This window comes from Gallus gallus, chromosome 2 (genome assembly GCF_016699485.2).
Source record: "Gallus gallus isolate bGalGal1 chromosome 2, bGalGal1.mat.broiler.GRCg7b, whole genome shotgun sequence".
In the NCBI taxonomy this organism is placed as follows: Eukaryota; Metazoa; Chordata; class Aves; order Galliformes; family Phasianidae; genus Gallus; species Gallus gallus.
In genome coordinates, this window is record NC_052533.1 from 120,044,338 (window position 1) to 120,071,494 (window position 27,157).

General features: G+C 41.6%; 1 protein-coding gene and 1 non-coding gene across 7 annotated transcripts; one reads left to right on the top strand and one right to left on the bottom strand.

Annotated features, from left to right (window-relative positions):
• On the bottom strand, positions 1 to 10,842 carry IL7 (interleukin 7). The gene is made up of 5 exons (NM_001398241.1): positions 10,735 to 10,842; positions 7,085 to 7,227; positions 3,520 to 3,606; positions 2,844 to 2,996; positions 1 to 1,105 (listed from the first exon to the last, which is right to left on the bottom strand). Exons 1-5 carry the CDS (start codon positions 10,742 to 10,744, stop codon positions 953 to 955), a joined length of 546 nt encoding a protein of 181 aa, NP_001385170.1. The 5' UTR covers positions 10,745 to 10,842; the 3' UTR covers positions 1 to 952.
• LOC101750271 lies at positions 10,488 to 26,617 on the top strand. Of its 6 annotated transcripts, XR_005857481.2 has the most exons (5): positions 10,488 to 10,708; positions 15,263 to 15,363; positions 15,825 to 19,708; positions 22,420 to 22,531; positions 24,863 to 26,617. It is a non-coding gene; the product is annotated as a peroxisome proliferator-activated receptor gamma coactivator-related protein 1-like (transcript). The 6 variants fall into 6 exon arrangements; XR_005857479.2 differs by lacking the exon at positions 15,825 to 19,708 and having other exon boundaries at positions 15,263 to 15,398; XR_001465457.4 differs by lacking the exon at positions 15,825 to 19,708.
• Positions 26,618 to 27,157: the final 540 nt, after the last annotated feature.

Genomic DNA, 27,157 nt, shown 5'->3' on the forward strand with positions numbered 1-27,157 from the left:
TTCCATAGAAGGCAAATATTTTATTACCAAAGGAATTATATCAAAGTAAGAAAATGCAAAAGAGTTAAAAACAACTATAAAAATACCTCTATTTATCCAAAATTAAATATGAACACTTCATTAGTTAAATGCCAATATATTATTCTCTGAAAATATTCACACATTTTAAGTCATGGTCATCTAACATGTTAAACACATTATATAAAATAATTGCATATAAGAAATCACGATCCAAAGGTAAGAAATTCTAGGTCCTCTGTCAACTACCTCTAGGATAACCAAACACATAAGGCTATTGTTTGCGGTCAGCTGAGCAGACCTACATTTGGGCATCCCATTTCCTCATCTGCCATATGCCTCACTGTCTTTTCTCGGCCTCAGCCAGCAGAAGCATGCTACATCTCTCAAAAATCAGCACCTTTCAAAGGCTTTTGAAAAAGCTAACTTTTCCTACTTTTCAAACTTAAATCAGTTTGAAAACCCATTGGATACTCACACTAAAAACATTATGACATCAGCAGAGCAGACTCAAGAGCTGCTGCTTGTTTGATAAATCATTCATTCTGATAGAAGACAGCTGGTCTGGGGGCCTGCAGCTTCTATTTTTTTCTAAATTGCAGTAGACATTTAAGTAGATCTCTGCCATATGAAGGTATTATGAAGTCACTCAAAAGATCAAAAAATACAGAGTACTTTCTAGAACCTGAAGGTGGGACACAGCCTTCTCTGGAGTTCTTTGTTTCAAACACCGGTTCTTATTTCCCCTTCTTGGGCTTCAGTAGCTTGGTTTAGCCGTTTCTATTTATTCCATCTCTAGAAACAAAGTACAGTAGCTTTCCATCCAAATCCGGCACAAGGTGTTCGTATAAAGAAACAGAGTAACTTGAAGAATGCATATAAAATGCCAAGGTACCAAGTAATGCCACTTTGAAAGAAAAGGATTCACTTGTAATCACCTTGAAATTATTTTTTCAAATTTATTCCAGCAAGATCGAAGGCTAGATATATTTTCTTTCAGTTCGCAAAATTCTTGGTTGCATTTCTTTTTTGGTTGTTCAACTGTCTCTGTATCTTCGTTATTAGGTGCATTTACCTGCGTGCAAACCTGAAAAATAACACATTGTTAATTAAAAAGTTCTTATTCTTTTTATGTATGCATTTTTTGAAACAAATTCCATTACATTTCAATAAATAATGCAGGATATCTCTACATGGTAATTATGGCAGGGTTTTGGGCACCACAAAAAAGGTGCTGTGGTGGATACAGCCTGCCTCAGTTCTCCTGTTGGCATAGCCCTACTGCTGCTCCTTCCCGCTGATCTGGGAGCATGAAGCATTAATGCTCTGCAAGTAAAGACAGCAGAAACCAGCATGTGTAACTGAGAGCACCTACATGCTCTGTCTGGTTGGAAAATTACCCTCAGTTGTTTGAAGGACTGGAAGAACAAAGCCAATTAAACTTTGTGCCAAAATTCCAAACTTCCAAAGCTTCACTGAGAAGACAGAACCAAACAGTCCTGTTCCTTGGGGCTGATGCCATGGCCTAATGTCTAGGGTCTCACACAAAGACACCGAGACTGCTCTTGTCCACACTCAATGACTGTGATTTAACAGAACCATGGGACAGATGAGGTTGGCAGGGATCTCTGGGTCCATCTGGCCCAGCCCCTGCTCCAGCAGGGACACTCAGAGCAGAGGGTCCAGGACCATGTCCAGGCATCTTCTAAAGATGTGCAAGGAGGAGACTCCACAGCCCCTGGGCAACCTGTGCCAGTGCTCCGTCACCTGCACAGCACAGAAGTGCTTCCTGACGTTTGGAGGATGCCTCCTGTGTTCCAGCTTGTGCCTCCATTCTGCCACTGGAAACCACTCAACAGATACTGGCTTTAACTTCATTGCATATAAACTTCTACAAGACATCATAGATGTTTATAGACTATCACAGTTTTACCAAATGACTTTAATGTAATTTGTTCTTAAATAAAATTGGGTATCCCTGAGGTAAGGTGACACTTCAACTTCTGTGACTACACTGGGATTCACCAGAGCTGTCTAAGCCAAATACAGATATCAATATTACTTTGTAGAACTAATCTTGGGATGTAAAGGTTTTGTGTTTCTCCATCTTAAGGGAGATGAAGATTGAGTTAAATTCAATCCAGCTATGTAAGACAACCATAAAGAATTACATAGTTTGGTGCCTATTGTAGAAGCTTTTTGATGTCAATCTGTGTTGTTGTGCTCCATAAATAACTGTGAGCTACACTTAAGAGAATGATTTTCCTTTAGTATGGTAGTCTATAGATCACTGTACTAGATTTCAGTCATATCTAAAAGAGTTGATTCTGTCAGTGACTCAAAATCCAATTATTTTCTTATCTAATTACTCTGGTTAACTTTGAGATGTTGTGATTAAAATTAAGATCAATAATCAAAGTGATTATGGAAAAGAGAAACTCCTACAAATTATTTGTTGAAATAAGCTAAACATTAATTTTTGGGTAAAACCTCAATGCTAACTAACAGCTGTGTTTTTACATACGCAAAGGTGTTCCTTGCACAAGTGTGACCATTATATTTTACTGGAGAATTAATTGAATCCTTTTATTACTGAACCAGGGTACCTATCTTGACTGCAGACTTCCAGGTCCCTGAGTTAACTAGTCTTTGCACTGGGCTTAATGTCTGTTACAAGATGTGCTATATTGAGCAAAATTCATCATGCATATAACATGTGTGTGATAGATGTACCTTTGAGAGGTAGATATGATAGTTTGTGTTGAAGAGCTCTGAGGAGTAAGCCATGTATTTCCAATAAGCTGAAGACCACCACTACCACTTACCTTTTCCTTTTTATGTCTTTCACATTTGCACTGTAGAACCTGTAACGTCCCACATGAGACTAATGCTGCTTTCCTTCTAAATTCTTTGTTGATTTTTTGCTTATTAAAGAATCTGAGCATATTACATGCCATACTCTGTAGTGATCCTATTTCCTGTAAAGAGAGCAAGAAAAAAATGTCCTGGTTTCCGGAGTCAGTCCTCTTATCAAGTCATGATAAAATCTGCAGCTACAGCTAATGATTTTGCTTTCTGCATGTAAGATCTGTCCAAACTATTACTTCAAAGCTTTGTGATCTGAAGCAAAAAGCTTGGCTAATATGATTTCTGTAGAAAAATGACAACAAGAAACTGGGATTTTTTTTTTTGTTTACTTTTTGTTTACAAAATATAACCAGTTTTCTGTACTGGTTTGTATTAAAATTTTAAAGCAACTCATGCAGTAGGAAAAGATTACAGATATGGTATTGCTTAATATTTCAGTTGAAAAAAACATCTATTTGCTGGACAGATTCTATTATTCCACATTCCAAGAAGGAACATCCCTGAACACCACAATCTGCTTATTAGAAGACCGGATCACTCACTATCAAAATATGTTATTCAGGTAGAGGATTATATATAGAACTTACTGTGGTTTATATTCTCTGAAGCAAATTCTGAGAAGTTAAATTTTACCTGAGTATCATTGCAGAAGAACACTTTGTTATGTTCGTGTCTTTTATTCTTGCAGCATCTGTCACGATACTCTGCAGACATATTTACCTGTAAAATATAATATATATTGAATCATGAAAGTACTTTTAATCAAGTGAGCCAAGTTTCCCACAAACAGCTGGTGACCTCAACACTAATTTGCTTCATAGGATCTCCTCAGGTGTAGCAGTGTCAGTGTACAATTCTGAGCTTTTCCTTGGAGAGCAGACAAAGAGAACCTCAATCCAGCTACCATTTGCAAGGGTGTTCACAGAATTGCACAGAATCTCAGCATGGCTGAGGTCAGAAGGGACCTCCAGAGCCCTCTGACCTGACCTCTGCTCCAGCAGGGGCACCCAGAGCAGGGTGCTCAGGACCATGTCCAGGCAGCTTCTGAAATCTCCAAGGAGGATGCTTAGTGCTACATTTATTACATATTGCACATCTACATTCAGAGGAACCTTCTGTGTTCCAGTTTGTGCCCATTACTCCTGGGCACCCCTGAAAATATTCGTCCTCATTGCATCCTCCCTTCAGGTATTTGTAGACATTGATGAAATCCTTTTGAGCCTCCTCCAGTCTGAATAGGCCCTCACAGGAGAGGGCTCTGGTCCTTTGTCCATCACCCCTCACTGGACTCTCTCCAGGATCTCCATATCTCTCATGTAATGCAGCGATCAGAACTGGATGCAAGTCTCTTTCTCTTGAATCCTCATATATATATTCTTAAATACATATTCATATTATATTGAATACCTGGTCTTTTAACTTTTGAAATAATACAGACACCAAACACATTTGTCCATGTTTATCTCAATAAATACAAGCCCCAGGCATCCAGTATTCACTTGGCATGTAGATTAACAAAAAAAGTATTTCAACGTATCCAAAGCCAGACCACTTGCTCCTTGTGTGACCATAATCTTCCATCAATGTTTTTTTCCCTCTCTTTTGTTTCCATAGTTGTCATCCAGACGACAACTGAATCTAGCTCAACAAAAATCCTTGTTTCTTCTTCAACCTGTATCCAGACAACTCAATGCAACCAGAAAAGCTTTAGAAAGGAAGACAGTTCACGTCAATCTTGTATTAGCTCTCTTCACTGAAGTGTGCATAGGAACACATTAGTCAGCCTCATTCTTAGGGTTTTTCTTCAGATTTCTGTATAACACCTGTATTTCAGATGGTCATCCAGGTCTACTATGGAGCCCACCAGTCATCTCCATGACTACTTCCAAATGTCAGGTTGAGGGACTGAAAGTTACTGACTTCGGCCATGCAGTTGCATGACAGTTTCTAGTTGACAGCTGCTATTACCCAAAGGGCAATATCCGTAGGATTTGCTATTAAGCTGTAGTGAGAAGGCTATACACTGATTTTACAGGAAGGCTAAATAAATCTCTCTTGAACATGAGAAAATATAGACTGGAAAATGAAACAACTTTACTGCAGTTGTTATTGCATGCCCATTCTAGGAAGTAAGAACTTCAGAGTTCAACACATTCCCACCACCTTTCACAATTATTAACTCTTGCAGATTTTGTTGTTGTTGTTGTTATTATTTACACAGAAAACAGTTTCAGGTCTCACAGATCTCCTTAAAAAACTCTACAAATGGTAATACTACCATTTGGGGAAAAAAAAAAAAAAAAAAAAAAAAGGAATTGAATGAATGGGGAAAAAAAAGGGGGGGGGGGGGGGGGGGGGGGAGAAAACCACCTTTCAAAATAAGCCTAGAAGAACCAGTGTGGGCAACGTACCATTGTCCCCAGCCCATGCTGCCCTCTGGCTCCCCTGAACCCTGCAGTCCTGCAGAGCTGGGATGCATCCAGGACTCTCCCCCCACTGGAAGGCAGTGAGGTCTGGCTCCCAGACGCCGCTCTTCCTGTTGTACTCCTACAGGCCAGCTGCTCTATAACTGCTCAATGACTGGTTTCGTTTTTGTTATCCAGGAAACATCCGTCTTTGTTAGAGATAAAATGACAAACTGAAGGAGCTACTTGTCTGTTCTAATATGGTTATATTTTTTTCCCCTCATTTTTTGGTGCCATATTGAGGATAATGTGATTTATCTATGAAGAACATAGAAAAGCAGTGCCTTCCTCTCTCCATGTTCCTTGGTAGATAAAGGCTGGGAACCACTGATGTAATGCTCTGAATGATAAACATGGTGGTGGATGGTAAGTGTGAAAAAATACAATAGCTGATAGAAATATAATCCTTATTTAACCTTTGGAAAAGCATCATATATCACCTGCATTTCATGCAAATAGAGCTCAATTTAAGACTGCAACAGAATGGTGAGCTTTCCTTTGGTGACAATCTGACAGATTTTCATAGAAATGACTCTGCTAACCATAGAATTATGGAATAGCTTGGGTTGGAAGGCATCAGTAAGATCACCTAGTTCCAATCCCCTGCTGTGCGCAGGGTTGCGACCCACCAGTTCAGCCTACCCAGGGCCCCATCCAACCTGGCCTTGAATGCCTCCAGGGATGGGGCACCACAGCTGCTCTGGGCAGCTGTGACAGCGCCTCACCACTCTCTGAGTAAAAACAAAATCCAACAGTAGAAAGTGCTTTCTCCTGTGCAAATGCTCTTGGCAGATGAATCTGTTAATAATTCTCAATGAAGAGTCACAAGGTGGGTATAGGACATGGATCAGTAAACTGCCACAATACTTTGTTTACAAAGCTGTAATAAATATCTCTGATAAAGCCATGATGGAGAAGAGGGGGCTATTTGTAACCGAGAAATTTAATGCTTTCTCTACTGCTATCTAGAAAACTTGATCCTTTGTTGGCTAAATAAGAAGTAAAGTACAAATTAGGTTTTATTGTTATATGTGTGCTTTAAATCATGTGTATGGAAACATTAATTTGTTGGCTAGTGTTAAAGAAGGTGCCATTGTAATTCTAGATGATTGTGATGAGAGTTACATGAGTGATGTGACCAAGGACTAATAAAATGATTATACCATCTGTTAGTTGTTTAATGAAGTAAAAATCTTAGTTGGAGAGTGAAAGATTTCAATCACTCTCCATAAGAAATGTTTCAGTACTCAGAAATAAGCAAATAAATCTAAAGGTTTAATAGCAGGGTTTCAACTGTAAAACAGCTGAATGGGCTCACTGGCTCGAACAAAACATAGAAATCAGTCTGAAAATCAATTACTTGAATTCTGTGCCTCTGTTATTTGTCTTCAACAGACAACAAAAAAAACTGAAGTCAAGAAGCCTAAAATTCATAGAGCAAATTGCAGGCTGTAGAATGCTTTCTTCTCTTGACCAGAAGACATAAACACACGTATTCATGAAATTACTTCAGAAAAGTATACTTTTTAAATATATGATACTACTTAGGTCCAGATGGTATGTGTGTCTACCAACTACTTGGCATGCAGACACAAACTCATGTATCGAACAAAGCCACCATCCCAATACAACACACTGTTTTAAATTTGTTAATATGAGATCTGTTTTATTATTATTATTATTTGCCATAATTAAAAAAAAATAGTTAACATTTTGGGAAAACTATTACCTACCAGCTCTTCGATGTCATGGCTGAGTATGTTCTCATATTTGACACGGATTTCAGTTGTTTTATTTCCCATTGTACAGCTAGATGAATTCACTGGCGACAGAACAAGGAGAAGTGGCAGAACCCGAAAGATAGATCTAAAAAAGGCTGGATTACAATAACAGTAGTTAATTAAATGCTGTATTAACAAATAAATTCTGTAAGCTCTTAAAACAGTTTATAGGGGACATTTATACAAGCAAATGGCTTGTACCTTGCGGGAAAGATTCTGCTCCAGATTAGAAGACTGCCTGGATGTCTAAAGTCTCTCCCACTGAAGTGGTTTAGCCAGTGTGGTTTGAGATCCTCCAGCTATGAGGCTGGCCAACCACGTCATATCTGCTTGCGTTGAACTCAAAGCTCTGATGAGGTCTCACCACTGACCACAACATGGACCATAACCATCTAACACATATGTAGGCAGGGAAGTGTACTGGTCAAATAGGTGTAGATGTCCAAGTGTCTTACTTCTGCATCTGAGCCCCACCTTAATTATTGATTTTTCACATGCTGAATTCCACAAGCACTCAACATATGTCATTGTGCGTTTAAGCACATCTTCAGGCTGCCCAGATAGAAATCCATACTAGTGGCCACAGTGTGAGATAAGGTAGCAGTGTATCCTTCTCTGCAATTTTTTTGCAATCTTTTGGAGTACGTCTCACTGCTCCTCAGTTTCTCCCCTCAGCACACCATTGGGCTTCTGTCCTTGGGTGCCATCCAGGAAATTGGAGCTCTGCAAGAATGGGCAATGAGAGAAAGGACCGAAACACCTGGTCCACCCAAAAGGGCTGACAGGGCAACTGGAAGCTGCAGGTGAGCAGCCTGATGCTGGGAATGAGAAAAACTGCATACAGGGGATTAGGAAGCTAATAGCTGGGCACTGCCTACAGCTAGACCGAATAGGATGATACTTACAAGGGAGGTTGTAAAGAAAGAATAAAGAAAGAAAGAAAGAAAAACAGAACTAGAAATTTAGGTTGGGGGATTATCAAAGACCACAGCATACTCCCGCAGTAATATGATCTGTTTGTATCCATCTCTGCTACTTGGTAAAAACAACAACCAACACTGAGCAACTGGCAGCAGCAAGGAAAGGCAGGAGGGATGCCCTGACTTGACTGCTTCTCTGTTTTTCTTCCTCTCTGGTGAGGATGGGAACACTGGACAGCACCAAGTGCAACACTCAAAGACTTGAGTATCTCCAGACTTGGGCATTGACAGTGAATCCCAGAGAGAAATACTGCAGAACTGCAGAACAATAGAGATGAAAGTAAAAAATCGAATAAATTTTAAGATACATATTCTGGTTGTATCTCTTCAAAGGAGAAAGCAATGAAATTTGATCATAATCCTTACAGAGCCACCTAACTTCCATCATGCAAGAACCAGAGTCATAGAATTATAGAATCACAGAATCATAGGATGGTTTGGGTTGGAAGGTACCTTTAAGATCATCCAGTTCCAACCCTGTGCTGTGGGCAGGATTGTCACCCACCAGCTGAGGCTGCCCAGGGCCCCATGCAACCTGGCCTTGAACCCCTCCAGGGATGGAGCATCCACATCTTCTCTGGGCAGCCTGTGCCAGTGCTCTACCAGTCATGCCATGCTTGACTGCTGTTGAAAGAAATAAACTCCCTCACAGTTCATTCCATCCCCACAACATACTGTTGCTTCAGACCAAAATGTGTCTCACTTTTCCTGCCTACCAAAACCTTTTCTTCTGATGTATTATTTGTGAGCACGACACAGCATGTGTACACCTCTGTCCTAGAAACCAAACAGAAAGATTTTCACGTGTACACGGTGAATTCCATTTTTTTTTTTCTCTAGTGGAAATCTGCCTGCCAATTTTGCAAGGGAAAACCAAATTATTTAACCCTCTCATAATGGCCAGCAGTGGTCTGTGAGTATCTAAGAAAGATCTAGCTTGAAGAGCTTTGATCGTAATGGATCCTACGAGCAGGAAATAAAAAAAAAACAGTGACTGTACAAGGCGGATATGATCTCCAGGCGGACATCTGACTTCCACAGGGCTCCACCTCTATATATATTCCTCTGCTAACAAATCTAAGAGAACTGTCATTGTTTATGACTGGGATTTCTAGGAGCTTGATATTAAAAAGATGTTTGCAAAAACATGCTAAAAGTCAATTACAGGACAATGTTGTTTCAGCATTGGCTGAAATACCACTGCACCTCTGGATTCCAGCACCAAAAAAAAAAAAGACCTGTAATACATTCAAATAGCAGGATGCAAAGAACTTGGATATGTTACTTCAAAAATACATTTCAAAGGACACAAAAAATCTTCTGAATAATAACAACCAATGTAACTGATTCCATTACTTCTAAAACTTTGTTTGTCCAGCAGCAAGTGGAGATAATAGGTGAAAACTGCAAAGTCACTTCATTCCTTTGGCTTTACTTCTTCTGTATTGGACAGATGGTGAACCACTTAAATGAGATGCACAGAATCATAGAATTGGAAGGGACCCTTAGAGGTCATCTGGTCCAACTCCCCTGCAATGGACAGGGACATCTACAGCTCGAACAGCATGCTCAGAGCCCCATCCAGCCTTACACCGAACATCACCAGGGATGGGGCATCCACCACCTCTCTGGGCAACCTGTTCTAGTGCCTCATGACCCTGATGGTAAAAAGCTTCTTCTTTATATCCAACCTAAATCTCCCCTCTTTTTGTCTGAAACCACTTCCCCTTGTCGTATCACCACAGACCCTGCTAAAGAATCTGTCCCCTTATTTCCTATAGCCCCCCTTTAGATACTGAAAGGGTACTGAAATCACAGCAGGTAATGCTGAAATGGATGCTGCACATCTGCAAGGTCCCTGGACACACAGCAGAACCCCAGTGCAACCAGTTAAGCCATTCCTACACGAGTTCTCTGGAACGTGCTAGACAAGTGTCTTAAAACACTCCAGGGGCTTTGGACTGTTAGGTGACTTCCCAAGCAGCAGAAATGGCAGTAGCCCTACGACTACAGTATTTCAGAAGAGGGGAAGATTGTATTGCTGGGAATAGCCATCCTTTCAGTAAACTTCCCAAAAGCTCCTTAGTTTTAGGCGGAAAACCCCAAGAAATTCTCCGAGGAAAAGCCAGCATTCCAGTATTTCGAAACGTCAAAAAGCCCCTCTCTTTTTCCTGTCTCCCAAAACCCCCTCAGCGCACGCAGCAGGGCAGAGTCCCACCAGGCGCGTCCGCGGCTCCCTCCCGCGGGGTCCCCTGGCCCCGCTCTGCCCCTCTGCCCCGATCCGCAGCGCGGCCCCGGCGGCGGCACTGCTCGGGGGCTGCTCGGGCGGGGCGGACCGCAGGTGCCCGCTCCGCTCCGCGCGGCTCTGCCCTCCCGCCGCCCGTCCGCCCGCCCCGCCGCTTCCCGGCAGCGGCCGCTCTGGAAGCGGGAGCCTTTATTTTCGGGCTAAGGGGAAAACAGAAAAGAAAGAAAAAGCAAAAGTGGGAATTCCCCCGCCCGTCACCGCGGGGATAAAAGGGCACCGGGCGGCACCGCAGGAGGAGAAGCGGCGAGGACGGCAGCGCGGAGCGGAGCGGCGGAGCCCGGCCGGGCGCAGGTGGTGCGGTGCGGCGCGCTCCTTACCATGGGACATGGTCCGCGGGGGGGGGGTGGCAGGGAGCGGCGGCGGCCCGGCGGTCATGGTGGCGGCTCCGTCTCGCCCATGGTGCGCGGAGCCCGCGGAGCTGGGGCGAGCGGAGCGGCGGCCGGGCGGGCTCAGCGGGCCCCCGACGCCCGCCTGCCGGGGTTGGGCGCGGCGCTGTCACAGACGGCTGCGGCGCGGCCCTGCTCCGCCGTGCCCATGGGGCTTCCGCCGGCCGCCAGGTACTTTCGCTTTCTGCTCCGCGGCCGCCGCCGCGTTCCCCGCAGCGCCGCCGGGCTCCGCGACCTCAGCGCGGCGAGGTGAGCGGCTGGCGGGCCGCCAGGGGAGGAGGCATCCCCGCTCCGCCACGGGGCCGGGAGCAGAACGGAGAGCCGCGGAGGGACGGAGCGGGCGGATGGCGGCCGTCGGGGTTCCCTGGAGCGGGGGTTACATAGGGCCCCGGTTACACGCCCAGCGACGGGTGCGCGGCCAGGGACAGAAGGATGGACCTTGGCAGTGCGCGTGGAAAAAGCCGCTCATTCGCGGGAAGGAAATCTTGGAGGGGGTGAAGAAAAAAAAAAAAAAAAAAGGAAAAAAAAAAAAACCCAAAACGAAAGCAATCAGCTTTCGCGGAGCGGCTGCTGCGTCGTGGGGCTGCAGAGCGCTGTCCACGGGTGGGGCGGAGGGGGGTGGGACTGCCCCGGGGCTCCGGCCCAGGTCCGGGTTAGCCGGGCGGCCGCTGTCGGAGCGGAGGAGAGAAGCGATGGCTTCACCCGGACTGCCGTTGTTCCACACGACGTGAGAAATCCGGAAGGGTTGAGTTGAAAGCTCTGAATGGCAGAGGAAAGCGTAGCGTAGAAGCAGTTCGAGTTGTAACAGGCGCGGCCGTAGCTTGGCTTTGTCCTAGGTAAATTCAGAATGCAAAAACTGATGCTTCACTGCACGTGGAAAGGCTTGGAATAAAATAGGACATGAAATGTCTTTGTCGCGTCCTCTCCCCACCTCCTCCCACGCCACATACGTTTTCCAACTCGCAGAGCTCTCTCCCTTCTCACACAACTGCTTACCTGAGTAAGGCAGTTGCTACCAGGGTGTGACCACAAGGAATAATCAGGAGGACTTGGCTAAGGTGTGCACTGCTCGGGATGGTTTCCACCCAGTCTCTCTGGAATTGTTCCACTTTACTCAGGCACCCGTGCCTCTGAGGTACTTGGTACTCGACTTGCAGGGGACTTGTCTCTGCTTTGGGTTGGGTGTTCATTTCTCACTAGGATTTCTTTGGAACACATTTTAATCCGTGTATTATAACAAGAACAAAGAATGAGGATGTTTGTCCTCCCGTTCGGCTTTGAGCAATTTTACTTTAGTAACAGTGGTTTATCACTAACGCACTGTTTGGGTGCAGTGATCAGTAATACCAGCAGAGCTCCAGACGGATCGCCAGGTCCTGTCATTGCTCGTTCCCTTTGTATATGGCAGGCTGTATTTGGCAGGTGGCTCCGATTTTGAATTTGAAAGAGGATTTTGTCACTCTAATAAGTACCTGATCGAATTCTTCAATGTTTCTTCAGTTGTAACTTTTTATTATTATTATTTATTGTCTTCCCACTTCTACCAAACGCTGCATGAAAATATCCCTCCGTGCACATTTACAACATGCTGTGGAGTATAAAGCCCAAATCACACAAGAACACAAGATCGGCTCTCCTTCCAGGCACACAGTCCTGTTTTCTTATGGCAGTACACGTGTGCTCACAAAATGAAGCCTTTTGTGCAGATGATATTAAATTGTCAGGTTGGAAGATACACGGGAAGTCCTCCTTAGCTTAGGTTGAACCCTTAGTTGGTTTGGTTACGTTGGTTTTCTGGCTGTCTGAAACGTCAGGCAGACTGATGGTTGTCCCCATGTCAACTTATAGCAAACCTGGTTGTGATTCCTGGAACAAGTCGGCGTGGCAGCATTGCATCGTAGTGGGATCACGGCTCTGAGAGTTGATGCGGGAGCGTGGAATCGGTTCTGTGCTAGTGGCAGGACCCTTGCTGTTCTGTAAGGAGATGGAGGGTCTGCGCAATGAACGGGTGTGGAACTTTAGTCAAAATGACAAATTTTGAGTGATGTGATCTGTTCTTTGGTCCTATAATCACATCTTTAGTTCCAAATGAATCCCTGTTCTGTGAGCTAACCCTGGACTGGGGCATACGCCCATCATACAGATGTTATTTGATGTCATCTGCGGGGAGTGCTTAAATATGTACTGATGAACTATAACTTTTATGCCTTTTTAAACAACATTTTGAATTGTTACATACCTTTTGTTTTCAAAACACTTCTATTAGTGATAAGGATTTTTCTCAAGAAAGATGATAAAAAAATTGAATACAAACCTTCAGAAGAGCACGTTCCATAGTTGCCTTTTCTTCTTAAGAATGAGCAGACGCCTCCCAGTTGCAATTTAAGCAAAGCATTTGATATTGATTCTCTGAATATCGTCTTAATAGCCAGTTTTAATCGAGAACTCACGCAAAGATCCTTGAAGGACTGCTATGAAAGTTTCCCTGCCCTGAAACCCAGTCTATATGACTGACACCAGCCTGCCCGTTCTGCACGGTGCCAGGCTGTAGTAGCGAGCAGCCCCTGTGCGGCAGAACGGAGCTGTGGCCGTGGCTGAGGCTTGGGAAGGGCGATCGCACTGAAAGCCTCCTGTTGGGTTTCTCAGGTGTTAAATGTCCCACCTCTTTTTAACAGAGCCGTTCATGGGGCTCTCTGTTTTGAGACAGATTTGCTGCCTTTCCTCCGTAAATATTTTGACCGAGTAACATTACAAGTAAGTGACTTCTGGAAAGAAGCAGCCTTATGTGAGGCATTAGCACAGACATATGCAGGTTTTTCTTTTACTCAGTGTTCAGGGATAACTTTTAAAACCATAGAAGAAAATACTTGAAATTGCACAGCTGAGAACTGAAAGGCGTTGGTAATTTTATCTGTCCATGGATGAACACACTCCGTGTACTGAGCAGAACTGTGCAGCAGTTTCTCTAAGCATTTAATTTAATGATCGAATTGCCTCCTGACTTGGTAAAATCTGCTTCTTGGAAGATCAGCTATTTTCCACATTAATAGCCACCAATATGCCAATATTCCTGGGTAACGCCATGATTGCAAAGCACACGATTTCTTGTGAAGATACAATTATCAGAAAATAAATAGGCGTGTTTCTGGGAACCTTGCTGTCTTGCTACAGCTGTTGTTTGTCAGTTTGAGCTCTTTTGCTCATGACTTCAGATTTGACTTCAGGCTGCTTGCAGACCCGCACAACCATTAGTGAATTATTTTATTATTGAAAAAAGTTAGTTGAAAAATTATTAAAAAAAAAAAACACAAAGATTTTATTTTAGGACAAAAGGTAAATGCTGCAGTTGTCACAGGTGATGAAATTCAGGAAAGCACGGTCACTTTTGTGAAAGTTTATTTTAAGAATGAATCTGCCTGGTACCTAAATTGTCCTCGTCAATTGAGGAAGATGAGGACAAGCAGAGACGTGTTCCCTCCTCCTCACACCTTCCAAAGAACCCCAAACCACAGAAAGACCTCAGATGAACTACCATTTGGGGTTAAGTTTGTCGTACACACAAAACTTTCCCTCGTATTCAGGTTTGGGAAGCTCCTGTCTTCTGTTATACTTAAGCAAGAAGAAGCCATCTAACTTTGTTGCACCAGAACACCCATTTCTTTGAATTACAGTTGCTGCTTTTTCTGCACAGATCACTGTCATTGATTGGAGTGTGTGCTGGAAAAAACAAGTGAAATGGCTCACACGCTACTTTAATGCAGAGTTGTCTGCCTTTTTGGATGTCTATTTTGTTTGTTTGCTTGATTTTTTGGGGGTGAGAATTTAAGAAAAGAAAATATTCCTGGAAAATCTTAAGATAGGGATTGGGAAAGTTACAGGAATTTTTTGTTAAACTGTGGAAAACCTTATTTCTTGGATAGAAAGCATTAATTTTGTCGTTGTTGTTGTTGTGTGGGTTCAAGAGAAACTTATGGCACCAAGGACAAGTTGCTAAATGATGGGATGTTGATAAACCCCCAGTGGGATGGGGAAGTTTCCTGAGCACATCACTGCAAAGGCTCTGGAGACTGTATCTTTGGGGTAGTGCCAGTGGGAAGAGGCTGCTAACTGCTGCCTGCCTGGGCACTGCCACCCAGCTGCAGCCCCAGGGCTGCACCCATCCTGGGCATCAGGCAGGCGAGGAGTTACTGGTGTTCCTGCATGCTGCCAGCCTGGCTGTTGGTATCCTCACCCCACATGCAAGAAATACCCTGAAATCCCAAGGCTGTCTGCCTGCCAGGGTTGGAGTCAGTGGCTTCAAGCCCATACTGGGCTTTGGGCTCTCTTGGCCCCTCTGCTAATGCTCTTCCCTTTGCTCTTGAGTTACCACAGACATTATTTGATGGCAGGTAGGAAGAGAGATATGGTAGGAAGAAGGAACTGATGACCTAACATCCTTATTTTATTTTTTTTATGATAGTTCGGTTGCTGCAAAGATCAGAGAATCACAGAATCATAGGGGACAGAAGGGACCTCTGGAGATCATCTAGTCCACCTTCCTGCTAGAGCAGAATCCCTACAGTAGGTGATCGAGTTCAACTCCTGACCAATTCAAGGTTTGCTGAAATTTAACGCATGCTATTGAGGGCATTATCCAAATGCCTCAGAAATACACTACAAAACTTAAAATGGAACATCAAGACTTTCCCGTTCCCCAGCCATGCAGTTGTGCAACACACTCGGCAGAGGCAGTGGTGGCTGGGTATTGGGGCAGGATGTGGGCCTGCTCCCTGGGAAAAGATGTTCCCTAGACAGGATGTATACCTGGTTCCCACAGCAAGATACAGGCCTGATCTCCAGGGAACAGGGTGGGACTATGCCCGGCCATTGGGACCCAAGTGCCAGCAATCTGTCTCTGGCTTTGCCTATGGGTGAGAAGCAGCTTGCTCTCCACGTTATTGCTATGAAAGACTTCGGTGCAGGTGTCCTGCTAACTGTGTGGAAGTGTCTGAGCTGCCTGATGGCTGTTTGGTGCCTCATAGGAGAGTGCTGTGAGTGGGAGAAAGAAATACTGCAGCCAGGATAAGCGATGGAAAGCCTCCTTCTGCTTCAATGAGCCATAAAAGAAAGAAAGAATTGGAGTAAGGGTTCTATTTTAATGCATTTTCTCTTGATTTTCCTACTTAAAAAATAAAGTTTTGTAGTATGTTCTGGGGTCTTTTTTTCCTTTTTTTTTTTTTTCCTTTATGTTTCTTTTTGATACCAACACCAGTCTTTACAGATATCCACCCATACTGAAATTACGAAAATTTCATAGCATTTTACAGTCATGGGAGTTCATGTGGTTTTGGTTACATGGTTTTAAGAATGTTTTCCTAAAAGTATAATCAATTATATTTTACTGTTTCTGAGAACTCACACTTCTTCTCTTTTTTACGATGTTACATGTACGTGTACAGAGAGGCATTTTTTTATTTATCTCTTTTTCCCTTCCCTTCCCTTCCCTTCCCTTCCCTTCCCTTCCCTTCCCTTCCCTTCCCTTCCCTTCCCTTCCCTTCCCTTCCCTTCCCTTCCCTTCCCTTCCCTTCCCTTCCCTTCCCTTCCCTTCCCTTCCCTTCCCTTCCCTTCCCTTTTAGAAAATGTGTTTCAGTGAGTAATAGCCACGATAATTTGTCCCATCATTTGTTTTTTTTCTTTTTCTTCTGCTTTTTTTTTTTTTCTCCTCAAATCATTTTTTATTCTTTCTACCTTCTGTAGTTCAAAGCTTCACTTTGGGACAGGACAGCAACTTTAGTGGAGCCAGAGCAAAATAAAATTATATATCTTCAATTTTCTAGAGCAAGTCCCTTCCCTAGGAAATAGTTTCAGAAATGAAATCTTGGGAGTATATTGCAAGACACTCATGATTATTTTCTTGCTTCTGATGTAAATTAATAAATGCATATATGTGTCCCATTACAAGCATTCTGGGAAATCCTTTTTCCAGTAGAAATGTTTACTACTACTACTACTACTACTACTATTACTACTACTACTATTATTATTATCCTTATTATGTACAATCCTTTATCTGAATAATGCTAATTTTAGGAAAGAATATTCTGTGTCTGTAACATATAACAAAAAGATAACTTCTAACTTCCAACCAACTTCTCCAAGGGTGAAAATAAATTTAAACATCATTACTTAAACGTGCTTAAATCCATGCACTTTAAAATATTCTTACAAAATGCTCTCTTTTCTACCAAGCAGCTTCATTTATTGCACAATAGAAAATGATCTTGAAGAGGACATCTATTGCTCACATTGATATAAAAAATCAATTGATAAAAATACAGTTTTAAAAAGAGAGATTACTTATTGTAAATGTGGACTTTGTGGGCCTAACCCTACAGACACGTGCCTGTTTAGCCCCTATTTCAGCATGCCTAACTTACGTGCTTACTCCTAAGCAAAAGTTTTGTTTGCAGGTTTGGAACTTAGCTGAAAATGGAGCATCTGCATTTTGAAGCTTAGAATATTTCTGACTTTTTTGTGTCTGTTTGCAATTACCCTAAAATACTTGCAAACATGTATCTCTTTTCAAGATCCCGTTTACGAATGTGCCTTTCTTCATCATTTGAAGTGAACGGTAGGTAGATATGTGCATAGAATGAGAGAGGAATGTAAAGGAGGACACAAAATTACAGTCAAAATATGGTGTGCTAATGGAATATATCCAATAAACACCACTCAGAAAGTCAAAGCCAGCGGTGCATGCTGAGACTTGAATATCTTTTTTGTGAGTATATTTAAATATCACCTGAAGATGTAGCAAATGTATTTCGTAATTAAGAGCAGTATACAGATACTGCAGTTTTTGCTTCATTGGAAGCATTTGAAAGGGCTCACTTTGAAACAGTGAGTGAGCATGTGGGTGCTTATTCAGTGGTGCTTGAGACCTTCAGCAAAGGTGACAACACCACGGGTTCTCAGAGATATCAGCTGGCCTGAAATGAAAATATGTAAAGAGCTTTACATTGTTCTAACCTGCAAAAATGGACCGAATTCTGATGTAAAATCTAAGAGGAAGAAATGATTGATCAGTAGCAGCTTTTTAATTCTTTTACATGACATTCAGAAATTTTCCTCGAAATATTCAACAGTTAAATTTTTTGAAATGATGGTGAATGACCAAAGCTAAATGTGATCTCCCAAACTCTTTGGAAACATTCTAGAATGCACCACTTTTCTTCGAAGATTTGAGTCACTTTGAAGGTAAAGTCCTATAAAACAGGTTCTCTGAATCAGCAGTTTTTAGACTCATCTTTTCTAGAAGTATTGAAGAAATACACTCTGCACCGCTTATCTCTCGTCCTCGGTTTATTTGTTTGATTTCTGGGCCATACAGTTTTGGGAGGAAAAAAAACCTTGCTATTAATTCACAGGCCATTTCTCAGAAAAAAAATCCATATTGCTGCTGGTTTTATTTGATGTATTTTTATATGTCATGAGAAGTTGTGCCATTTTCAGTGTGTGTCACACCCAGTGTTTGTTATCTTGTCTGAAGCAGATGATGCCTTTTTTTGGTGCCTTTTCCTGTGTATGGCTAAGATTAGGGCATGACTGTGAGCAAGGCAGCAGAAATGTGTCTAGGTAAGACCACATGATTGTGACACTTAAAAGGGATGAGTGTTGCAGTGGGGTGAATGTGGGCCTCTGGGAGTTTTTTTCCCCTACTGGCAACCTGTGCTCCTAAATCAGGAGTGGCTTTAGAAAGCTGTGGAGCTGATGCATCTTATTCCATGGAGGCAGAGTCCTGTAGATATCATGGCATCATATGCAACATCTTCAGTTGTTTCCAAGGAGCACCCTAGAAAGTGATCCCAGTGCCCCACTGTTTTCATATTTCTTTTAAGAGCCATTAAGGCATTGCTTTTACTTCTAGAGCACCCATACTTGGGGTACTCCTGGGCAAAACATCAGTCTCAAATCTATATTGCAGCCTTCTTGTAATTATTCTGCTGCAACTCAGGATTCCTTGTCCCCTGGTCTACTTAAAAGGGTCTCGTCTGAATGTAAACATCACCCAGCGTTGCTCATAACACAGCATGTGAACCTGGGCAAAAACTCTTCCCCGCTCTTTATGGATATACATTGTCAGTTCAAAACCTCAAGCATCTGCTTTCATGGATTTGGAGTGGAGCATTCAGTGGGGCAGAAGCTCAAACTTTGGTCTCCTCCATTTCCCTGGCATGTAAACCTCTCCTCCTCTCCAGGAAGAGCCTGTAGGCTATAATCAGAGCTCACCATTATTATTAGTTTGGCAGTCAGAAGATATGGGACCTTCCTGGGTTTGTGTTTTCAAGAAAAGAGGTTCTAGGGAAGTGAGTCAGAAGGCAAGATACAGAGAAAGTACCACGTGTTCTACCTCTGGCAAAAGGAAGGAGAACTTTTTACTGACACAAGCTGAATAAACTAAGCTACCTTGCCTCTTGGCACTTGGAAATGGTAAACGGAGAATGTACCCATAAAAAGTAGCACTCAACATCTCACTGTGGTATGGAGAACTCCACTGATCCACAGCTGTCTGTGACTTGGAACACCTTGTATGCAGCATGCCTCTCCCACTGCCTCATCACAGCTGAGTAAAACAGCAGAAACAAGCCCGGTGCTGCCTGACCAAGTTACAAAATTGTTAAAAAGCCACGTGTGTTACACAGAGCATTTTAGTTGATAGAACAGTACCTAAACGACTGCAAAGTTAACACTATGTATGAAGTTTGAACTGAAATATCAGGAGTGTTTTTTCTCTTGAAAGTGGACTACATAAAAGAACAACATGAAGGTATAATGGTGTATGGGCGCTGCTGTCGTCATGACCAGCTGGACTCTGTCTCTCAAGGACTAATCTCTCTTGGGTTAGGTTCTCCGTGGACTTTGGCATGTGAGTGTACTAGGAGTTGTCTACTATGTGTAAAGTTCTAGCAGCTGTTGGCTTTTCCACTTTGCTTGTTAAAAGATTATTAGCCTCTTCCTGTTCTGTCCTCTGTATTCACACTCGTTGGAGTGCACATTCCTCATGTAACAAACTTCCTATAATCATCTAAAAGCCACCTGAGAAAGGTCCTGGAATGATCTGGAAGCAGGTGCTGGAATCAAGCTTACATTGCTGATAACCTGCCTCTCTAACTCTGTCATAAGTTGTTTTACTAGCCATTGATCTGCAAAGAATCCTTCCATTGTCAACAAACTCTACATCCTCCAGTGAACTTTCAAGCTTACCTAAATCCAAGATGGAGGTGTAATACTCAGGCAGTCTGGAAATTGAGGGGAAACAACATCCTTCTGATCCCTGCCCAGGAGATGTTTCCAACATGAGCTTCAGAAAGTGATCAAAGCATTTTCCTTGAGACATCAAATAAAGAAGCAAATGAGATGGCTTCAGTGGGATACCTATCTCCCAGATTATCCTGGCACTGATGAAATCTGTTCTGCCTTTTCTAGAGCCACTTCAAAAAGTTTCAAGCTTTCAAGGCTGGAGTTGCTAGAGCAAAGCTTGGATTAATGCCTTAGAAAAAAACATGGAATATGCAAAGACAGGAGAGGGCCGGAGCAACTGGAAAACAAACTCATTAGTTAATCAGGGATTCCTTCCATCCCTCTTCAGCCCTGCACCCAGGGCGTGCACTGGGGATGCATGCCCTGATATGCCAGCCTGAGAGTGCTGAGAATTAAGCAGTCTCACAGGTGGCTGGTGTTCAAAGGAAACTGGGGTGTGACGGCCTTCCCATCCCAGTTTTCAGGATCTCTGGGCACACAGCTACAACTCTGAAAATTATAAATATGAATGATTTATATTTCCTGTAAAATGGTTCTGTTTTTTTTTTAAAGCAACAACCAACCAAAAAATCCCAAACCAACCAACAAACAACAACAACAACCTTGGCGATTCTATGATTCTATGATTCTATGATTCTATGATTCTATGATAAAAGACAACAAAACCCAACAAATAGCAAAAAAGTGGAGCAGGCCTGTACTTTCCCCGTACAACACTAATTAAGAAGAAGTTGGAGATCATGTTTGAATGGACTTTTCTTTTGCTCTGTCCTACTCTCCATAAGTAGCCTGCCAGAGGAGTAGCCTGGTGATAAAATACTTCTGCAGAGGAAGAATGAGACACAGATGAGAGCCTGGCTTTCATGGCAGGAGATGGGCTGGTGGCTGGGTGGGATAGAGGCAGGGTCAGTTCATGAATTGTCTGTGCTGACAGCCCCAGGGTTAACAGCTGGGACTGTGTGTCTAGCAGATGATGGAGTCACTGCTTAGCACTTTGTCCTCCTATAGCTCATTGGCATTGATGCAAAAACAAACAAACAAAAAACAAAAAAGCATGTAAAGCAGCTGTTTAAGAATAAAATGATATAAACGTGCAGTGTTGGCTTGGCATCGTGGATGTCATCCCTAGCCAGTTCCTCCACAGGTTTTTGCTTGGTAAATTGCATCTCCACATTTGTCTGCTAATCAGAGGAGGAGGAAAGGAGGATGATAGTCACTGTTGTCTCTCAACCAGGTAGTTCTCTGTGTATTGCTCTGGAGAAGCTTTGGTCATGCTATGTGAGGTGAGTGCCAAACCACCTATTTCTGGCAGTGCTTATAGAACAGGTTAACAAAATGGTAAGCCAAGTTTGAGATGTACCTGAAGAAGAGGCAGGCTGGGAAGGGTTTGCTGGCATGTATAGCATGAGAAGGTGCTTCTTCTGCACTGTTTTAAGGATCACATAGTGTTTTCTGGAAGGTTATAAGCTAGGCAGTCTGGAAAAGCTAAAGGTGCGGTCAGGGATGGAAGATACTTTGGCTCCACGAGAATCAGATTATTAGGATCCCGTGTTCACTAGGGAAAACCTGGCTACTAGTTCTCCTAGCAGCATTCATGCTTTTCAAAAATAAATAGTCAATTTGTTATAATTTGGAAGTATTCTTGGAAGTGAGGACTGAGAATCATGGCAACTTTCATTATTCAAGGAAATCTCTGTGATAAGCACTGAAGAGTTAGAGGAGATAAATCAGATCGTGCATACTACACATGAATAAAGCAAGTTTCATTAAGACTGATGGCTCTAGCTTCTATCATCAGTATATCTTGCAAAGCATTCTCTAGTAAAAAAAAAAAGTCTTAAAAAATTAAAAGGCTTTGATTTCTGTTCAGGGTTATTTGGAGGGCAGGAAGTAGGCTAGAGCATGTTAGGCTGGACTACAGTAATGCTTAGTTTCAATTTTATGTAAAACTGGTGATCCGCATGCTTCTTGTCTTCTGCTTCATTCTTTGTCGCTTAATTGTTAAACTGATGAAAGGCATGTCTGTTCTCAGAATGCCAATACTACTGAAAAGGAAAAGTTTAGGAACAGTAAAGTAAAAACAGGCTGGTTGACTTCTGAAAGGAAGACAAGTGCTGAAGACAAATACTTGTTAAGACGTATGCAACTTGTTCACTCTATCTACCCATGAGTGGGAGAAAAACTGGCATGGTTCCCACACCAAGTGCTTCTAGTGTTTCAGTTAAAGCTTGATGTGATCTGTCAGCTGCAGAATATGTTAGTGCTGGCTTTTGCAGATATTTATCCTTTTTTAACACTTTCTGCCTATGCATGCAGATGTCAAAAGATGTCCTTCCCTCACTGTTTGAAGCTACTTGCTGTAGGATGGGAAAGAAAGTGCTCTGCTCCTCATCAGCATCAAAAGCACATGGTCACAGCTCATGGAAAGGTAATTAATTACTCTGCAGAGGTAGAGCCTAAGGAAAGGTGTTGCACACTCTGTCTCATGTAATAGGTATTTTGTCCCATGCAATCTGATCACCTTTCCTCCTTTTCAATAGTTGATGAGGACTTTGTTTTCTTTCTCCTTTCTATGCAATCTGGAATACAACCAAATTTTTGTCCTTGTAGGAGCATGAGTAGAGATTGATTTTTGAGATATGTACTTCTGAATAAAGTATGCAAAAAGAGTAGGACCATTAGGAGGGCCGATATTGAAAGGTGATTGATTTGGTCTACAGACTGATAAACTGCTAAGTGTGATGCTAATAGAATCCAATGGCATGCACCACAGCAGTCAAACAGTTAAATGCTGCAGCTTAGTGCCATGGTCACTTAGTACTGTCTCTACAATTCATGTGGTGACTACCCACAGAGAACTACTACTACTAAGAGTCCCTCTCTGACATGAGAAAAGGAGCATGCAGATACAATCATTTTTTCACTATGAGATCATTTCCCTCTTATGATAAAGTAATGCTCTACAGTTTCGTGAAATAATACTCCACTGTTTCACAAAGTAAAATGTTATTAAGGGATATGACGTACTAGAAACCAGAAGGATTGTTTGTGATACCTGTATATTATTTCTGGTGGATGCTCAAGTGAAACAGGTCAGTAAGCAAAAATATTCTGAACTCTGAAACTCTGAATAGGTATTGATTAATACTGGGAGCTGTAGAGCACCTTTATTTTTGAATTGAAGTGAATAACTGTACATCTCAACACCCCATCTTATTCCAGATGCTTTGATAGAACAAAAACTGAACTGAGAAGAAAAAAGATTTTCTCATTAAGTAGGCTTTTTGCTTTTGACCACCAACTCCACTGTAGAATTCAGTTTTGATCATAACTAAAATCACACGTGGGATGTCTTAAATATATTTTTCAATATAATGAAAATTCTGAGTAGGTCTTTAACCAAGAAAGATACCTAAATTGAGCAACTTGCAAAAATGAGACTATATCCTCATTCCCACTTCTAAAACTATGAATGCCTGCCAGAGCTTATCTTCAATCTCCTAATTTAGGTAGGAGGAGCCCACTCAGTGTTTGAGAGAGCCATGTTACATAATGCTTGTTTGATGTAACAGATTTTGGTCAATACATACCAGCTGAAACTTGGCAGTCTGGGGAGGCAGTGTTGATAAATTCTGTGTGGACATGTTTACCTTCTTGTTAGCTACAAAACATGTTCAGGGGATTACATCAAATACTGTGCTCTGATAAATGCAGCTGTATTTGAAAATTTAAATGGCTGACATTTACGCAACAAATTTGCACACTGCAGCAGGTAATTGGCAGAAGCCAATTTAATGGATGCCCAGTTTAATGTGGTCATTATAAAGCATACACTGTGTACTTTCAGAATTTTTATTAATTATGTCTATAGATGATGTTTCTTTGAGATCATAACAGTGTGGCTTCCTGTGTCATGGAGCTTATTAACTTGTATTCTGAAATATTATGTGCTTCATAAATGGACTAGATGACTTTCTGTAGTACTTTGACATCTACTAATTCCTTCCAAATGGAACAGGCTTCCCTAATGTGCCAAGCATTATTCAAATATTTGTAAAATGGTTTGCTTTCTTGTAGCACTAGGTCATGCAATAATGTGGTAGTTATTGGAGGTAGCTCTGGGAAGCATCTTTCAGAATAAAGAATACAGGCAAAACATACTGTCTAAATACCACAAAGCTGAACTTCAGCATCTTAAAAAAAAAAAGAAAAAAAAGTTTCACTTTCTGTTTTGAGAGTATTCTGTTATGCCTTTCATATAATTAATATTTTTACATTATTCTAGAGTTTTAAATCAGTTACCAATATGCAACCAATACTGCTAAAGTACTAGCAATATTTTGTGTGTAGTCTTAGACTACAAAACATCTACAGTATTTACTTTACCCTTCAAGCTTCTTCCTTGTTAGTAACAGGATTATATTAGAAATCAAACACATCCCATTACCCTTTTCTCTGCCAAAAACAGATATTAGTTTTCATGGTCAGGAGAAAAAAAATAAATTCAAAGGCTCAATAGAATTAATAACATCAGTTACAAAGGAAATTTCCAAACCTTAGAACTGTAATCAACTTAATCCAATTTTGGAAATGTTTCATAGTTGATAATACTTTACTATAAAGAGCTTATTTAGATCCAGTTAGTACTTGGCTTGTAAGAAAATATGTTGTGCAGAGTCTTTCCATACAAGATACACAAGATACTACCCTAGCACGAAGTGTCCTGCAGTCTCACTAATGTTTCACCTTCATACTCCAGCATACCAGGTGGTTTACTTGACTGATGGAAGCAACTTTTGTGGAAATAAGAAGCTGGGTGAAAGAGATACGATTCCATGACTGAAGAAGAGACTTTAATATGAAATGATGCTTTGTTGTGCACCAGAAAATCAACATGAAAGGGAGAATTATGAAACCTGGCAGTTTGCAGCCAACCCAATGCACAAAGAAAACCACATATAGTTCAATCCTGGTCCACCTGCTTCTGTTTTCTCCGTGTGGCATTGTACAACTGCTATATACAGAAGCAAATCTTGGCAGTATTTGTGAAGTGTCCTAGAAGAATCATACGATTCTGCTTGATGGTTTCTCCTGACAGAGTAGAACCAGAAATCATTTGCCCTTTTCTAAACAGGAAAGGTCAAAAGTGAATGACATTATAGTGCTCTCATGATTTCGTGTCCAGGTCTGTATTGCCCTGAGGAATTATTATAGATAACATTTATGAGCGTGTATCTGTATCTATGTGCATGTGTGGATAATGCATGTATGAATTTAGCAGAGTTTAAAAGGAGTTGCTGTTGAAATAGTCTTTTCTTGAGCACCTTTTAAGCCTTCAGGTCTCACCAAACAGTTAATATGTGGGTTTGAAAAATGTACTAAAAAAGCATCTTTGTAGACATAAATGCTTTAAAGATTTGCTCACTGAAGGCTTTTGAAATGGCTGGTCTGCAGAGCACTTGTTCATGTCCTTAGGACAGCTGGCTGATGGTGTTGTGCAGGCACAGCTTCAGACACTGAGTTTACAGAATAGTATCTCAAGTGGTTCTGCAGGCTAGATGTGGATCTTATGTGATCTGCAGATGAAGGTGGTGAGCTCTGTTGGGGTACAGTCCCTGTGATAAAAACATTTGAGTACCTCCATCCTAATATTAAATAAGGACAATCCCCTAGCCTCAGTGAAAGTACAGCCTTCCAAGGGTTTTTCCTTAATAAAAAAGCAACAGATCAAACCTAAATAAGCCATTAATTTTGTGTGATTTTTACTTGCACTTTTTCATGTCTACTCTCAGGACTGTTTGTGTTTTGTTATTATTATTCAATAGACATACTTCATTTTCTTCAGAGGTGTGGCATGATATCATTGTGGTCTAATAAATGAAATCATTTTGAATAGATTTTCATCAACATAATTTGTGCAGTTTGTTTTGTGCAAATAAAATTCCAAGATGCTGAGTTCCTGCCTGTGTAGTCACATCTGCATGGTGTAGTATTTTTCAGTGCTTCAACTTGAAACTGGAGGCATAACATAAGGCCAGAGTTTCTGTAGGTCAGCTCTTCAATTCTGAACTCGTCACTAGAGAAAGAACAGAGATAGAAGAATAGCAAGAGGTAGAATAAATAACTCCAGGGAACATTATTTTGAGAGAAAGTCAAACACTACTGTGACAGGTAGCTAGAAGAAGTAGGGTAGTCATGTACAAGTTCCGTGTATTGCACATGCTTGACAAGTCAGGGTTCTTGGTAGGGATTCTTGAGCTGAGTGAGGGTGGGTCATTGTCCTGCTGACTCTTGGCTCTGTTCCTCCAAGTTCTCATCAAACAGGAAAGAATTTCCCTCCTTCTCTGACAAGCTTCCTCTTTATAAGGGATTAAAGAACAGAGAATTTTACTGAGAAAAAAAAAGGTATAAACAAAAGTTTTTCAGTACTTCATCCTCATTGACCAGAGTTGCTTATATATGTTTAGCTTATTTCACACACACACACACACACACACACACACACACACACACACACGCATGCACACACACACAAAAAAAAGGATTATTTTCATCTTTGACATAAGATCAGCATCTCTCCGTATGAGTTCTTGGGAGAAAGGTGACAAGCTGTCAGTGATAGTTAAAAATTTTGTTTGTGTTCAAAAGATACTGGAGGGAAGGATACAAATTGAGTAGCAAAGACTTCCAGGAAAGAGGCAGTAAAGACATGAAACAGCAAGTATAAAGAAAAAAATCTTAAATTGTCAAAGACCACACATCTGTTTGGAGATACAGATTTCTGTCACATCTCTGATTTCAGCCAAGTCTTTCCCTTCTCAAACTATTCTGGGATCTACATTTGAGAATGTAGAGATTAGAAGTGTTTGACAATTCCATTATTTCATTCAGAAATGAAAAAAAAAATGCTATTAAATGAATTATATAATATCTGTGTCTTTTTTACAACCTTAATTAGTGTAACCATAATATTTTTATATATTCATCTTGTTCACTTTCTGTTCCCACTGTCCTTTCTTCCCATTTTTTAAACTGGGGAATCTCATGCACCCTT

What these genes read in the sequence shown, in the direction of transcription:
- IL7 (NM_001398241.1), bottom strand. An exon ending in GCCATGACATCGAAGAGCTG is followed by an intron (nt 3,607 to 7,084) that starts GTAGGTAATAGT and finishes TATATTTTACAG; the next exon opens with GTAAATATGTCTGCAGAGTA. An exon ending in AAAGACATAAAAAGGAAAAG is followed by an intron (nt 1,106 to 2,843) that starts GTAAGTGGTAGT and finishes GTTATTTTTCAG; the next exon opens with GTTTGCACGCAGGTAAATGC.